The sequence below is a fragment of the Pongo pygmaeus genome, chromosome 8 (genome assembly GCF_028885625.2).
Source record: "Pongo pygmaeus isolate AG05252 chromosome 8, NHGRI_mPonPyg2-v2.0_pri, whole genome shotgun sequence".
Classification (NCBI taxonomy): domain Eukaryota; kingdom Metazoa; phylum Chordata; class Mammalia; order Primates; family Hominidae; genus Pongo; species Pongo pygmaeus.
The window spans coordinates 101,763,460-101,777,768 of record NC_072381.2 but is presented as its reverse complement, the minus strand read 5'-3'; the positions used below and the strand labels follow the sequence as shown (position 1 = coordinate 101,777,768).

At 47.0% G+C, this 14,309-nt stretch overlaps 1 protein-coding gene across 1 annotated transcript in view; it reads left to right on the top strand.

Moving 5' to 3' along the window:
- The window catches only part of TLL2 (tolloid like 2), a 146,393-nt gene that overhangs the window by 53,996 nt on the left and 78,088 nt on the right, over nt 1–14,309 (top strand). The window contains exon 3 of the mRNA XM_054435408.2: nt 12,988–13,065. Coding sequence (XP_054291383.1) covers nt 12,988–13,065 — 78 coding nt within the window. The remainder of the gene's footprint in view (nt 1–12,987; nt 13,066–14,309) is intronic.

Genomic DNA, 14,309 nt, shown 5'->3' with positions numbered 1-14,309 from the left:
TTCCATTGAGGAACATGGAATCTCTCTCTGTTACTTATTTATCATTTTCATAAATTGCAATAAAAATGCATAATTCTTCTCTTGCAGTTATACACATTTCCTATTAAAGTTATTCCAAGTCTCATGTTGATCACTCTGATTGTGCTCTCTTTTTTCCTGTTTTTTCTTTGTTTTAAAATTTTTTTATAGAGACAAGGGTCTTGTAATGTTGCCCAGGCTGGTGTTGAACTCTTGGCCTCAAGTAATCCTCCCACCTTGACGTCCCAAAGTGCTGGAATTATAGGTGTGAGCCACTGCTCCTGGCCAAATTTTCCTTTCTATTGACAGATTTCTTTTTTTTTTTCTTTTTTGACAGAGTCTTGCTCTGTTGCCCAGGCTGGAGTGCAGTGGCACGATTTCGGCTCACTGCAACCTCAGCCTCCTGGGTTCAAGTAATTCTCCCACCTCAGACTCCCTAGTAGCTGGGACTACAGGTGTGTGCCACCACGCCTGGCTGATTTTTTTTTTTTTTTTTTTTTGAGACGAAGTCTCGCTCTTGTCCCCCAGGCTGGAATGCAATGGCGCAATCTCGGCTCACTGCAACCTCCTCCTCCCAGGTTCAAGCGATTCTCCTGCCTCAGCCTCCCGAATAGCTGGGATTACAGGCGCCCGCCACCAAGCCCGGCTAATTTTTGTATTTTTAGTAGAAACAGCGTTTCTCCATGTTGGGTAGACTAGTCTCGAACTCGTGACCTCAGGTGATCCGCCTACCTCAGCCTCCCAAAGTGCTGGGATTATAGGCGTGAGCCACTGCTCCTGGCGGATAAATTTTAGTGTGAAGAATGGCCAAGTGGGTGCCTTTGTCAGGTCTCTGAGAGCAGAGCAAGGCTTTCCCTTCATCTCTTCCCATCCAGCAGGGTAGTGGTCGTCTCATCACCTAAGCAGCTCTCCTCCCCCTCTCCACACCTCAGACCATCATGGTTTCCTGCCTGGTGAGCAGCATCCACGTCCTGCTGGCCTCACATCCTACAGCCTCCCTTTTCCCTATTCCCCTGCCCCCCAATCCTCCCACCCCAACCCCCAGCAGCCACCACCTCTTATAGGCCAGGCATCGTCCCAGAGCTGGGGAGACATCAGCAAAGGAGATGGAGCTTGCGTTTTAGAAGGTGTTGGGGAGGCAGACAATAAAAACATAAGCGAATAAATGAGATCATTGCCGATGATGCTTAGTGGGCACGAAGGAAACAAATGGAGGCTGAGAAGTTTATTCTAGAATCTTCCTCTTAGGCTTTTAGCCTCCAGTCCAATTTTTGGCCTTCAGCATCTCTGGGAAGAATTTAACTGGTGTCCCGCTGTGCGCCCAGATCCCTGCTGTCCCTTCCTCTTCACCCTCAGCTGTGAAGGCTGCGGTCTGATCTCCCCACCCTACCCCCAAGCATTTCTATAGCTCCACAGCCACCATACCCGACTCCTTCCTGCTTCAGAAAGCACCCCCCTTAGAAACTTCTGGAAGTCTGCATGAACGAGAGGCCCCTTAAGAATCCCCTGAGAGCCCTTGAGGAAAAGGAGTTTCCCTCTACAATTTCACTGAACCAAAAAGAGCCAGGCCCCAGTGGCTGTTCAGCTGACCGTTGTTTCTGTGAAGGAAGGAGCAGCTACTTCCTTCTTGTCTGCCTTCCCTTCCCTCTCTTCCTTTCTTCCGACTAAATGAAACCAGAATGTGCTCTGAACACCCTGCTGAAGTCTGGACCATGGGGTAGGACAGAGACAAGCTGTCATTCAGCCAGGTGAGTTCCGGGCAGTCCTGGCCCGAGGACTGCCCGGAGGAAGACTGGGGTGCAGCAGGCTGGGGCCTGGGAAGAGCTTTCCCTGAGGAGGCAGGGAGGCTGGTTCAGCCGTGGTCCTGGCCACAGCCTAGGCTGCAGTGTGGTCACCAAGATACAGGAGGTTGAGGCCTTCCAAGGGGACCCAAAAATAATCATCAGTAAGGTTATGTCTGGGTCCCTCCAATGTGCCAGACATAGCATTAGCTGCTGCTCACAACCTGAAAAGTTAGCACCTATTATACCCATTTGTATGGATTAGAAAATTGAGGCTCAGAAAAATTAGGTATCTTTCCAAAACCACTGGGGTCAGAAAGGCTGTGCTACCAAATTGGACGTGTTGTTTCCCTTCTATGTTCTATCCTAACTGACTCCCTCCCATCCCCATTTGTTGAAAACCTTCTTGTCCTTAATGCTGCCTCCAGCAAGCTCCCCTGGGGACCAGGTTGGGAGTACGAGTTCCTTCACCAGGTTGCTTGCACTGTTCTTTGTGCCTTGTGGCTCCTGCAGGTGGGCAGTGCCTGGGTTACAGCTGTGTCTCCCACATACCCTGGCACATTGTGGATCTGATTTGATTTGAGGCAGGTGGTAAGCCCTGGCCAGAGGCCTGCACCTTGGATGGCTCTGAGGGCATCCAGTGGTTCTGAGCTCAGCCGGAATTGAAGGGGCCCTCCTTGATGTCTGGAGGGGACAACTTTCTATTCCTGAGGAAGGACCTGCTCAGTCTTCAAGGACTTCTGGTCTGATTCCTGGTTTGGGGGCTGAGAGGTCTGACTGTCAGTGCCCTTGGGGCAGCTGCCTGGTGGAATGGAGTTACCCTGGGGAGGCAGAGAGCAGGTTACCAGGGACAGCTTCCCTGCGGACTCAGGCTTCATTTGTCATCTGTCTTCTCCTTGCCAGCTCCTCTCTTCTCCTCTTCCTCAGAGGCCCTGCCCCTGTCTCCTGGGAACTTCACACCTCAGAATACACACATGTATCTGTGAGCCTTCAGAATCATCCCTGAGATATGCACTCCCAAAGATCTCCTTGTGAAGGTGACCTTTTGTCTTGCCCAGGGAGCAAGGAGCTAGGATTTTCCTGACCCTTCCTATTGGGATATTTGCTATCGAGGATTGAGGCTGGAATACCTAGCCTTGTATTATAAAGGCTATCGGTAGAGGCAGATGGGCCTGGGATTGAATCTGGGTTTTGCCTCTTACTACCTGTGTGCCTATTGGTGAGTTATTGAAAGTTTTCTAATCCTCACTTCTCTCATTTGTAACTAAAGCTAGTGATAGACTCTACCTCACAGGACTGTGCTAAGAACTAAATGAGGAAATGCTCATAAGGTAGCAAGCACAGTCCTTGGCACGTACAAAATAACCAATAAACATGATCAGTTTCCTCAGTGAAGCTCTAGCCTGCAATTTGGAAGCCATTACGTTACTGGAAAGGGGTGCCGATTCAGACCCCAAGAGAGGGTTCTTGGATCTCGCACAAGAAAGAATTTGAGGTGAATCCATAAAGTGAAAGCAAGTTTATTAGGAAAGTAAAGGAATGAAAGAATGGCTACTCCATAGGCAGAGAAGCCCAAAAGGGCTGCTGGTTGCCCATTCTTATGATTATTTCTTGATAATATGCTAAACAAGGGGTGGATTATTCATGCCTCCCCGTTTTAGACCATATAGGGTAACTTCCTGATGTTGCCATGGCATTTGTAAATTATCACGGTGCTGGTGGGAGTGTAGCAGTGAGGATGACCAGAGGTCACTCTTGTGGCCATCTTGGTTTGGTAGGTTTGGGCCGGCTTCTTTCCCACAACCTGTTTTATCAGCAAGGTCTTTATGACCTGTATCTTGTGCTGACCTCCTATCTCATACTGTGACTCAGAATGCCTTAACCTCCTGGGAATGCAGCCCAGTAGGTCTCAGCCTTATTTTACTCATCCCCTATTTGAGATGGAGTTGCTCTGATTCAAACGCCTCTGACAATTACCCAGTGTATCTTGGCCAATCAGCTCCACTGTCTCAGGGATAACAGGATGACTCCATATAACCTAGTCACACTTGAGTCCTTTCTTAGATTATATCTTTAATAAATTATTTATTTATTTATTTTATTTTTATTTTTTTTTTGAGATGGAGTCTCGCTCTGTCACCCAGGTTGGAGTGCAGTGGCGGGATCTTGGCTCACTGCAAGCTCCACCTCCCAGGTTCACACCAGCCTCCCAAGTAGCTGGGACTACAGGCTCCCGGCACCATGCCCGGCTAATTTATCTTTAGTTAATTTTTTTACTGCTATTTGATATCTCACATTGTCATGGGCAAGCACCATATGGAGAAAGGTTTAAAGAAATACCATGCCTGGGGAACAGTGGGATGCCTTCCTTTCACTGTCAATGACTGTCCATGGGTTCTCAGCCTAAACTTGGTTTTGTTAAATCTGCTTTGAGGAGAACTTGAACTTCTTCCTCAGCTTGTGGTGCTTCAGGTATAAAATATGGCTTAGTGTTTCAATCTATTCTGCTCCTTCAGACTTCAGAACAGTTAGAGTCAATAAAGATAATAATAATAGCTGTGATCACTAACTCAGTGAGTGCTGATTACAGGCCAGGCATTGTTTTCTGCCTTGCATGTATTCTCTCTCTCAATCTTCGTAACAACCCTATGAGGAGGGATGGTTTGATATACAGCAATAAATAATGGGTACAGCCAAGAAGCCAAGGCCATAAAAGATATAATAGATATGGACCAGGTAGACAAGGATACCTGAGTCCAGGGGCCAGGGGAGAACTGGAGGTTTGATGCCAGGTGAGCAATAGAGGTACTCTAAGAGCATGCCTAAGGGGAACGTCTGGCAGTCACTTATCCAACAACCAGAGAACAGGGAGAATGCAGACACAGGCATGCCGGAGGAGAGGAGGGTCCAACACCAAGCAAAATGGACTTCTGGCTGAAGGCACTGGAAACAGCTCAAATTTGCATGAGGGCCTCTGCCTGGGGGCAGGAGCAAATTCTGAGACTTCATCAGCCAGTGCCAGGACCCAGGCAGGAGCCAGTGATCTTGACTAGAGAATGGGAGATAGGATCTCAGAAGAGCCCTCCCAGCACTGTTGGAGAGAAAGCACTGGCAGGTCCCGTCTCATTCCCCCGCAAAAGCTTTTCTTTCCTCCATCTTGCCAAGGTGTGGACTCGGTATTTTTTCTTTCTGTGATCAGAGCAGAAAAGCAGAAAAAAAAGATTGGATTACAACTTTTCCATCTGCATAAACACAACTATGTTTCTTTCTCATCAGAAAAAGGTTTCCCTGACAACTGTGTGTGTGTGTGTGTGTGTGCAGGTGCACACTACAAAGTGCAGGCATAGTGTATGATGTAATCTAGTTCTTTTAAAAAATAAGCCTCTGTTTCCTGATTATAAAGTAATATGTTGAACAAAATTTGGAAATTACAAAAGTATATAAGAAAATAAAATTCACCCCAGAGTCACCAACCAGAGATAATCACAATGGACAGTGTGGTGATTTCCATCCAGCATTTTCTCAGCATGTTTTTTGCATATTTTTTTAAAGAAAAGATGGAATCATACTGGATTCTACTGAATTTATACTGAATTTATATTGAATTATATTTCCTAACCTGTTTTTTGACTTATAATCTGAGCACTTTCTCACCTAGTAAACTTCCTTCTAAAACAGTTTAAAAGGTTACGTAGTGTTCTATTATGTCATAATTTATTTCACCACCCCTGTTGGGGGTGTAGTTGCTATAGCCTTTTTGATTATACAAAATGTTGAGATGAACATCCTTTGACTTCATTGCCAATTAATTCCTTAATACAGGTATCTAGAAGTCATATTATTGCCTGTTTTACTTATTTTTATTTTATTTTTTTAAGACAGAGTCTCATTTCATCATCCATGCTGGAGTGCAGTGGTGTGATCTCAGCTCACTGCCACTTCCACCTCCTGGGCTCCAATGTTTCTCCTGCCTCAGCCTCCTGAGTAGCTGTAATTACAGGTGTGCGCCACCACGCCTGGCTAATTTTTGTATTCTTAGTAGAGACGGGGTTTCGCCATGTTGAGCAGGCTGGTCTTGAACTCCTGACCTCACGTGATCTGCCCACCTTAGCCTCCCAAAGTGCTGGGATTACAGGTGTGAGCCACTGCACCCAGCCTTATTGCCTGTTTTAAAAGATTTTGATTAGTCCTATGAAATTACCTCATGAAGTGTTACCAATTTATAGTCCTCCTTCACCAGAAGTGTATAAGCATTCCCATTTTATTATACACTTGCCAATATTAAATCATTTCACAAACAAAATCTGGCAATGATCTTTTAACTCATTTTCCCTTTCTCTTCTGTAGCATATGAAATTTGGCATGGATATAAAAGTTACTTGGCATTGAATTGCTTAAGATTACACATTGATTGCTTTAGTGCTGTAGCGATTGCCTTGTTCATTCCTGAATCAACCTTTTAAAAGGGCTTTGCCTTTTAATTTTTTTTCTAATGAATAATGAATACTTTACCTGATTGATGTGTCTTGCAGGTAATTTTCCAACAAAGTTGTGCAGATGTTTCATTCATTCATTCATTGCCCTTCCCCAGGATGCTTGCTCAGGCCACACCTGTACCCGTCTAGGGTAGAGGGCAGGCTTTGTGAGCATGGATTCTGGAGTCAGATGGGCCCTCCTTGAAATGCACATTCAATCATTGACTAGCTGGGTGACCTTGAACAACTTATTCATGAGCCTCAGTTTTCTCCTCCTTAAAAGAGGAATAACAGTACTTATTTACAGGATTGCTGTGCAGATTACATGTGACCTAAGGGCCCAGCAAATTAAGATGGCCTAAGACATGGTCAGAAAGGTAAGACTCAAGGGCCTTGCTCTAGCTGGCCCTGAGCTGGACCTGTGTCCCTCGCAGGTGACAGTTCCTATCTTGCTCGCCAGCCCCAGCTCCAGCCACACTGGACTCTTACTTTCCCTCCTCAGGACTTTTTTCCTTGCAGTTTTCATTTGTTTGTTTTTTGCTAGAATACTGTCCCCAGATGGATATCCATCTGTCATCACTTAGCTCAAATGTCACCGACTCTGAGAGACCCTGCTAGGACTCCCATCCCCCACTGCTCTGACATACAACTCTGTTTTAATTTCCTCAAAGTGCTTAATCCCACGAAATGATCTCATTATTTATTGTTAATTTCCATCCCCTCCATCAGAATGCAGGCACCAAGAGGGCAGGCACTGCCTGCAGAAACCCAGCACAGTGCTGCCCAAAGCAGGTGCTCCACCAAGGCGTACTGAATGAATGGAGTAGGAATAAAGTGATTTTTAGGATTTTGTGCTGGATATATATTTTTTTCTTTTTCTTAAAGTAAAGCACTGCAGTTTTATGATAGATTTAGCTCTCGTGGGTCAAAGCTGTAAATACAGTATTAAAAAATGAGTAAACCTGAGAGCTAAGGCTGCCGTCCTGCAAGGTTTCTTTAGTATGTAATGTCTATGAAGGGCTTTGATATCAGACCGATATGGAGAGAATCTCAACTTCTCCACCCAATGGCGGTGTGTCCCTGGTGATGTCTTAACTGCTCTAAGCCTCGGTTACCCTGCATATAAAATGGGAATAATACCCACCTTAGAGGATTGGCTTGGGGATTAAATAGAGAACATATGTGAAGTACCTGCAAAGAATTGGCATTTAAAGTTAAATGCTGGCGTTAAAAAATCGTAGGTATTCTCGTGTTCAAGAGAACCAAGGACCAAGTAATGTTAGTCTTTAAGAATAAGAGATGAAAGGAATAATTAATATAGAGTTTTGTTTATGAATGATATTAATGAATATGAATTCATAGTCACTGTTGTTCAGATGGGCAATATTAATCTATGGCACAAGGCTTTGCCCCTAGGGCTTTGGAAAAGCCCATCTCTTTCTGCCTAGATGTCTTTGGGTGTATACAGTTAATATTTCATTAATTATGGTGGAGGGGCGTTGTGTGTACATCAATGTCTCATATGATGCATCTAATTAAGGCACTTTTTGTTGAGAGCGGAAGAAAATTGGGCTTTCCCAAAGAAAAGCAGCTTGCTCCCAAAGTTGCTAACAGATTGCTTCTTAATTGAACTTGGGAGGTGAATTATATGGTGAATTAGAAAAAAGAACAACTCTGAATTTAGTGAATTGTTCCATAAAGGAAACTGTGGGATTGAATTGCAAATGCTGGATAGAAACATTTCAGCCGGGCCCATGCATCACGGGCCGCTGACCTCTGCTGTGTTTCAGTGAGAGCTTGAACAGGCCGGGAGCTCTCTTTTCAAGGCCTGGAGGGCATTCTTTCCCAGAGACCAGCTGTAAGCCTGGGTTTCTTATGCAAAGGAGACGTTTGAATAAACCTCTGTGACTAATGAAATCTACAAGGTCTTTGCATATCCTCTCACCGAAGAGGTAATTAAGCAAAGATCAAATATGGGGATATATATGTATTTTTTTCAAACTTTTTTTTGTCTTGCAATCACACCCAAGGAAAAACACATCCCCATACCCTGAAAGCTCTCCTCTCCCTGCCCTCAGTCTTTGTCTGCATCAGGCTGTTTCTCTCTTCCTTGTTCTATGGTGCCTGCAGCTGCAGTTATAGCTAGAGCCACACCTGTCGTACTCATTTGCCGGTTTTTATTGAAACGGAGAAACAGTTTTTATCGATTTCGACGTGAGACATGGCTTTTCTTAGTGTTCAAAGTGTCTGTCTCCAAGTCCATGTCTTCCATTCCTGGTGAGCTCAGGAGGAGAGAGGTTGGGAGTAAGAAAATAGCACAAGGTGAGGCTTCCTCTTACAGGGTGCTGTGAGTGGCAAATCTAAACCTTGGCTGCCACCATAGAATCACCTGGGGAACTCTTTAAACTCCCCATTCCCAGGCCATGCCCCAGACCAATTAAATAAGAACCTCCGGGGGTGGGGGTGGGACCCAGACGCCAGTATTTTTTTAAAGGCTTCCCAGGTGATTCAAATCACGGCCAAAGTTGAGAGCCATTGTTCCAAGAATAGCTGCCTCCTTCTCTCCATAAAAGCTGATAAAGACAATTATTTTTCCAACAGTTAAGCTGAGTTAGAAATAATTGATTTCTCTTTTTAAACACTGCCTACATGACTCGTAGGCATGACTCCATGCCTACATGACTCCATCCATCCATCCATTCATCCATCCATCCATCCATCCATCCATCCATCCATCCATCCATCCATGCATTCATTCACCCACCTACCCATCAATCCATCGCTTCATCCATCCGTTCTGTATTTTACTCAGTACTTGCCATGTGCCAGGCCTGGTGCTGGGTATTCATTATTAGACATAACAAAATCCCTTCCTTCAAGATGTGAAAAGCTAAATCATAGGGGATTCAGCTGAGTAAATGGATCCTAGTACCTTGTGGAGAGGGTGGTGAATAAGGCCAGGGGCTGTGGGAACAGAGAGAATGACTTTTACCCCAAGAGGAGCAGGGGGGCGGATGCTCAGAGGAAGTGGTATCTACATGGAGACTTGAAGGACCAGTAGGGTTTGGCCAGATGAAGAGGTGGGTGTGGTTGAGGAAAGTGTGCAATAAGAGGAAAATAGAAAGCCAAGGCACTCTAAGTCACTTAATGCAGCTGAGCACAGAGTGGCAGTGGAGGGAGTAGAAGGAGAGGAGGCTTGAGGTACCTGGTGGAGGAGGCTGGCAGGGCCATATCACTAAGGGCCTCATCAGTGGTGTTAGGAGGTGGAATCTATCCCAAGGGCAGGGGGGAGCCATGGAAGGGTTTTCATCAGGAGATGAAATGTGGCCAAGCCACATTAACTCCAGGTAGGTCCCCGGCTTCCTTTCTGAGATAAAAGACAGAACCTTCCATCTCTTGTTGATAAGGACAGAGGAGGGCTCTATATTCTTAACTGCCATGGCTCCAGCCTTATCTCAAGCTGAGCTAGACCCATCACTTCATATGTCTTCTTACAGACCTCCTGGATGGGCAATGCCCTGTATCCCTGAATAAGCAGCCTCTACCAGGCACCTCCCTTGTTCTCTTCGTTCTTTCTGTGACTGAGGCTGAAGAGGAGTACAGGCTTGGGGGTCAGACAGGACCCACCTTCAGCCATCACCTTTACTAACTCTCTCTGCTTCCTCAAGACAAGCAAGTCATTTCACCTCTTGGAGCCTTGTTTCCTCATCTGTTCATGGTCCGTTTGTTATTGGGTCTTCATGAGACTGCACATATAAAACTGAAGGTGAGGAAAAGCACTTGGCACTGTTCTTAGCACATGGTTTGCACCATAATTGGGACAGTAAACACTAATTCTTTCCCCCCTCCATCACTGGGGGGCACTTGGTCTCCCCACTCCTATTCACTACCTATTATCCCTGTCATATACAAAACCAGTGCAGTTATAAAGCCCTTTCATGTCCTCTGGATCCCATCTAGTTCACTCAGAATAAAAGCCAAAATCCTGAATGGCCTGCAAGGCCCCATATGAGCAGATCCTCCAGACCCTCCACTGCCTGCTGACCTCATCATCTCCTTCTCTCTTCCTCACTCATTCCATTCCAGTCATACACACCTCCCCCCCACCAAGCACACTCCCACCCCAGGGCCTTTGCACTTGCTGTTCCCATAGTTTGAAATGCTTCTCTCCAGATATCCACCTACATCCTCCAGACCTAAATATCTGGTTCGCTATTTGTTTGTCATTTTTTCCCCTACCCTTCATCAGAATATAATTTCCATGAAGTCAGGGCACAGTTTCTTCTGCATCATATCCCAAGCAGCAGACACAGCGTCTGGCCTGTAGCAGGTGTTGGATAGATATTTGTTGAATGAACGAATGCCTGAACAAACCCATTACCTCATTTGGTCCTTGCAATAGCCCATTTGACAGATGAAAAATACTAACACCCGAGTTCCCCACCACAGCTGCACAGCTGAGTGAGGCTGAGCTAGACCCAGAGCGTCGGCCCCAGCTCGCCTCCACGCCACAGGTGGTACATTCCTCTGCTGCTGAGAGATTTCATACCATCAGGATTTCCCCTGACCTTTAGCCCGAGAGGAAATGATATTGCTGCAACTGGATGAATACCCAGAGGGCCAGGAGCTGGCAGCGAACACCCGGCAGCTGCAGGGAGTGTGTGAGTGGATTCCAGGTTGGCCAGGAGGCAGCGGAACCAGCAGGATGCAGGCGCGGAGCCTCCCATCTCCGCCTGGCTGTAGTGGGACCTTCTGTATAGGAGACCTGGCAGCTGCAGCCACTGCCCAGGTCACGGTCACAGAGAGGGAAAGTGATGGCCTGCATGTGAGGAGTTGGGAGTGGGACCATGTGGCTGTCTCCAGGGTCATACAGGCCCAGGGGTTGGGCTCGTGGTGCCATGTGAGCCTTGGTTGAGCAGCGTGGAAAGCCTTTATCTGTGAGGACAGGGAAGACCACCGGGTGTGTGACCAGGAGACTGTGTCCTGAGCCCTCATCTTCCCTGATGGGCTGGGCAACCCTGGGTTAAACATTTTGGGCCTCAGTTCTCTCCTCTGGAAAATGGGATTACACATAAAATGTTCTGATCAGGGTTAAAGGGGAGACTGGGAAACTGACTTGTAAGCTGTAAGTTTCTAAATAAATGCAAGGAATAATTTTTTTGTTTAAAAATAGATTGTCCTTCGGTTGCTTTGATGTGGTTTCGTGTGTGTAATAGTCTCTCCTGGATATAGTCTTTGTCCTCAAATCTGCTCCCTGGTGTCACTACCCACCCAGTTATTCAAACTCCAAGGGCAGGTGGCATAGGTGGCCCCCGTCTTTCCTCAGATCGAATCCACTAGCCCTACCTGCGAGCTCTGCCTATGACTGTTCCCTAACACGACAGGTCCCAGCACCTCCACTGCAGTGTCTGGTCCACGCCACCACCCTGTCTCACCCGGACACTTGCAAGGCTCCTAACTGTTCACTCCGCTTTTGCTTTTGTCTGCCTGTGTCCCAGCGCAGTCTTGGTAAAACACAGATAAAAACACATTCCTCTCATGCTTTAAACCCTCTACAGGGTTCCTGTAACAAAGAGAATAAAGTCACAAAACACAGCCTGGTTGGCAAGGCCCTGTGGGCCTGCCTCCCTCTCCGGCCCTGTTCCCACTTGCCCACTGCGGCTGTCCCTCTCATGACAAGCTCAATCCCCATCTAGGCTCCTTCTGGATCCTTCCCCTGCGGAGGATGCTCTGGCCAGATCTCCACATGGCCAGATCCTTCCTGCCTTTCAGATCTCACTGCCATCCCACCTCCCTGAGGCCCCTCTCCAACCACCAGATAAGCAGCTCACCAGATAAGCAGCTCACGTTCTATCACGCACTGGTTTTGATCTTCTTCAGAGCATTTTCCAAACCTGCAATGATCTCATTCATCAATTTACTTACCTGCGGTTTATGGTCCAGCTTTCCAATTAGAATGGACACCTCTTGAGAGCAGGAACTCACCTGTCTCGTTCACTGCTGGATTCGTGGTGCCTGGAACTGCACCTGGCCCATAGTAGGTCAAACAGATATTTGGTGATTGGCCACATTCCTGGGAGAGACAAGTGTTAACACAGTTTATAAATGATGGCTACTAGCAAACACGTAGAAGCATCACTGTCCTTCGTGAACAGAGTGTCTATGGAGTCGTAATTTATAAGGTCAACACAGCAGATTCCTACACGGAGACTTACCCCACAGAGGAAACCCAAATACTGAGAGAGTGCACAGGGTAACAAAGGCAGCAGTCACGGGACACATTGAGTATTCGGCAGCCCTGGGCACGTCTCCCTGCGTTCTGCACCAGGAGGACTCCAGGCCCAGAGAGGATCCTATTTGCATTTGGCCTTTCTTATGGAGGTGGAGCGGGGGTGAGGAAGCTGATTTTGGGGTTGCCTGGTAACTTTGTAAATTTGATTCTGGGTGCCCTTGAAATGATCCAGGAGAGTTATACTTTTATTAATTTGTGACTGATGTGTGTGGTTATTAAAAAAAGCAGGTTTGTTTTTGCCCTCACATCTAGAATAGCGTGGGGCCACGTGGTAAGGGCTCAGTTGATGTGTGGAATGAAGCTTACGAATCCACGGTGATTGTGATCATCCCCAGGTGACCAGGTTTGCTCCCTCATCCCTTGGTGCTGATGCAGAGAAGGCTGATGTGTCCTCATGCCTCTTTCTTCTCCATTCCTCTAGGTGGGCTTGAAGAGCAGGCATCTGAGAGCAGCCCAGACACCACAGCCATGGACACTGGCACCAAGGAAGCTGGAAAGGGTAATGTGAGCCCTCACCAGGTCTTTGGGTACCTTGTTTTCTTTCAGTTGTGGAAAAATACACGTGACATAAGACTTACCATTTTAAAGCATACCCTTTAGTGGCATTAAGTACATTCACAATGCTATGTAACCATTACCCCTATTGAGTTCCAGAACTTTTTAATCACCCCCAAAGCAGACTCTGTACTCATTAAGCAGTCACTCCCATTCTCTCTTCCCTAGTCCATGGCCTTGGATAGCTCTTATGGAATCATTTCCTATCTTACTGGCTGAGATGGACTAGAAGCACTGAAGTCTGTGGGCGTGAGCAGGGCTGGTGTGCTGCTGGCGAAAGGGACGGAAGGGCAGCATAGCTTTCAGATAAACTCTCAGAAAGGGATGGAAGGTGGTCAGGAACAGCATAGCTCTCAGATAAACTCTGCTCTCTTGGCTGGACTTTTCTGCCTTGTGCATGGATCATGAGTCAATGTCCCTGAAGACCTGGGAGTGGCAAATAATGTGGCTTTGAGAACTGAGTGTCTGAGAGAATGAATGGGTGAGGGAGGCAAAGAAGAAAAATAAAACTGGAGTGGGGATTGTGGGGGAGGTGTAGATTAGAGATTCCATGGGCTACTAAGTGGGAAGCAGGTAAGGGGCTGGTTGGCTGTGGGCAGGGAGTCAGGAGCCTGTCCAGAAGCACCGCCACTGCCTGTCTGTATGCAGATGCTCAGACCTGAGTGTGGTCTGCTGGTTGTTTAAGAGTTTCTAGCTCGGAGATCACTGGACACTTCTATTTTGGAGAAGCTTCTCCTCTTCAGAAGCAGTGCTGGAGGAGAGGGGCTGCTGGACTTCCGTCTGGCCTGCATCCTGCAGGAATCATGATTCACAGTCAGCAGTGGTATTTCTTCTACACAAACTTCACAGCAAAGCAAAAGAAAAAATTTTTTTTTGAGGTGGAGTCTCGCTCTGTTGCCCAGGCTGGAGTGCAGTGGTGCGATCTCAGCTCACTGCAAGCTCCGCCTCCTGGGTTCACGCCATTCTCCTGCCTCAGCCTCCTGAGTAGCTGGGACTACAGGCGCCCGCCACCATGCCTGGCTAATTTTTTGTATCTTTAGTAGAGAAGGGGTTTCACCATGTTAGCCAGGACGGTCTTGGTCTACTGACCTCGTGATCTGCCCGCCTCAGCCTCCCAAAGTGCCGGGATTACAGGCGTGAGCCACCGCGCCTGGCCAAGGAATAATTTTTAAATGCCAGAATCGTATG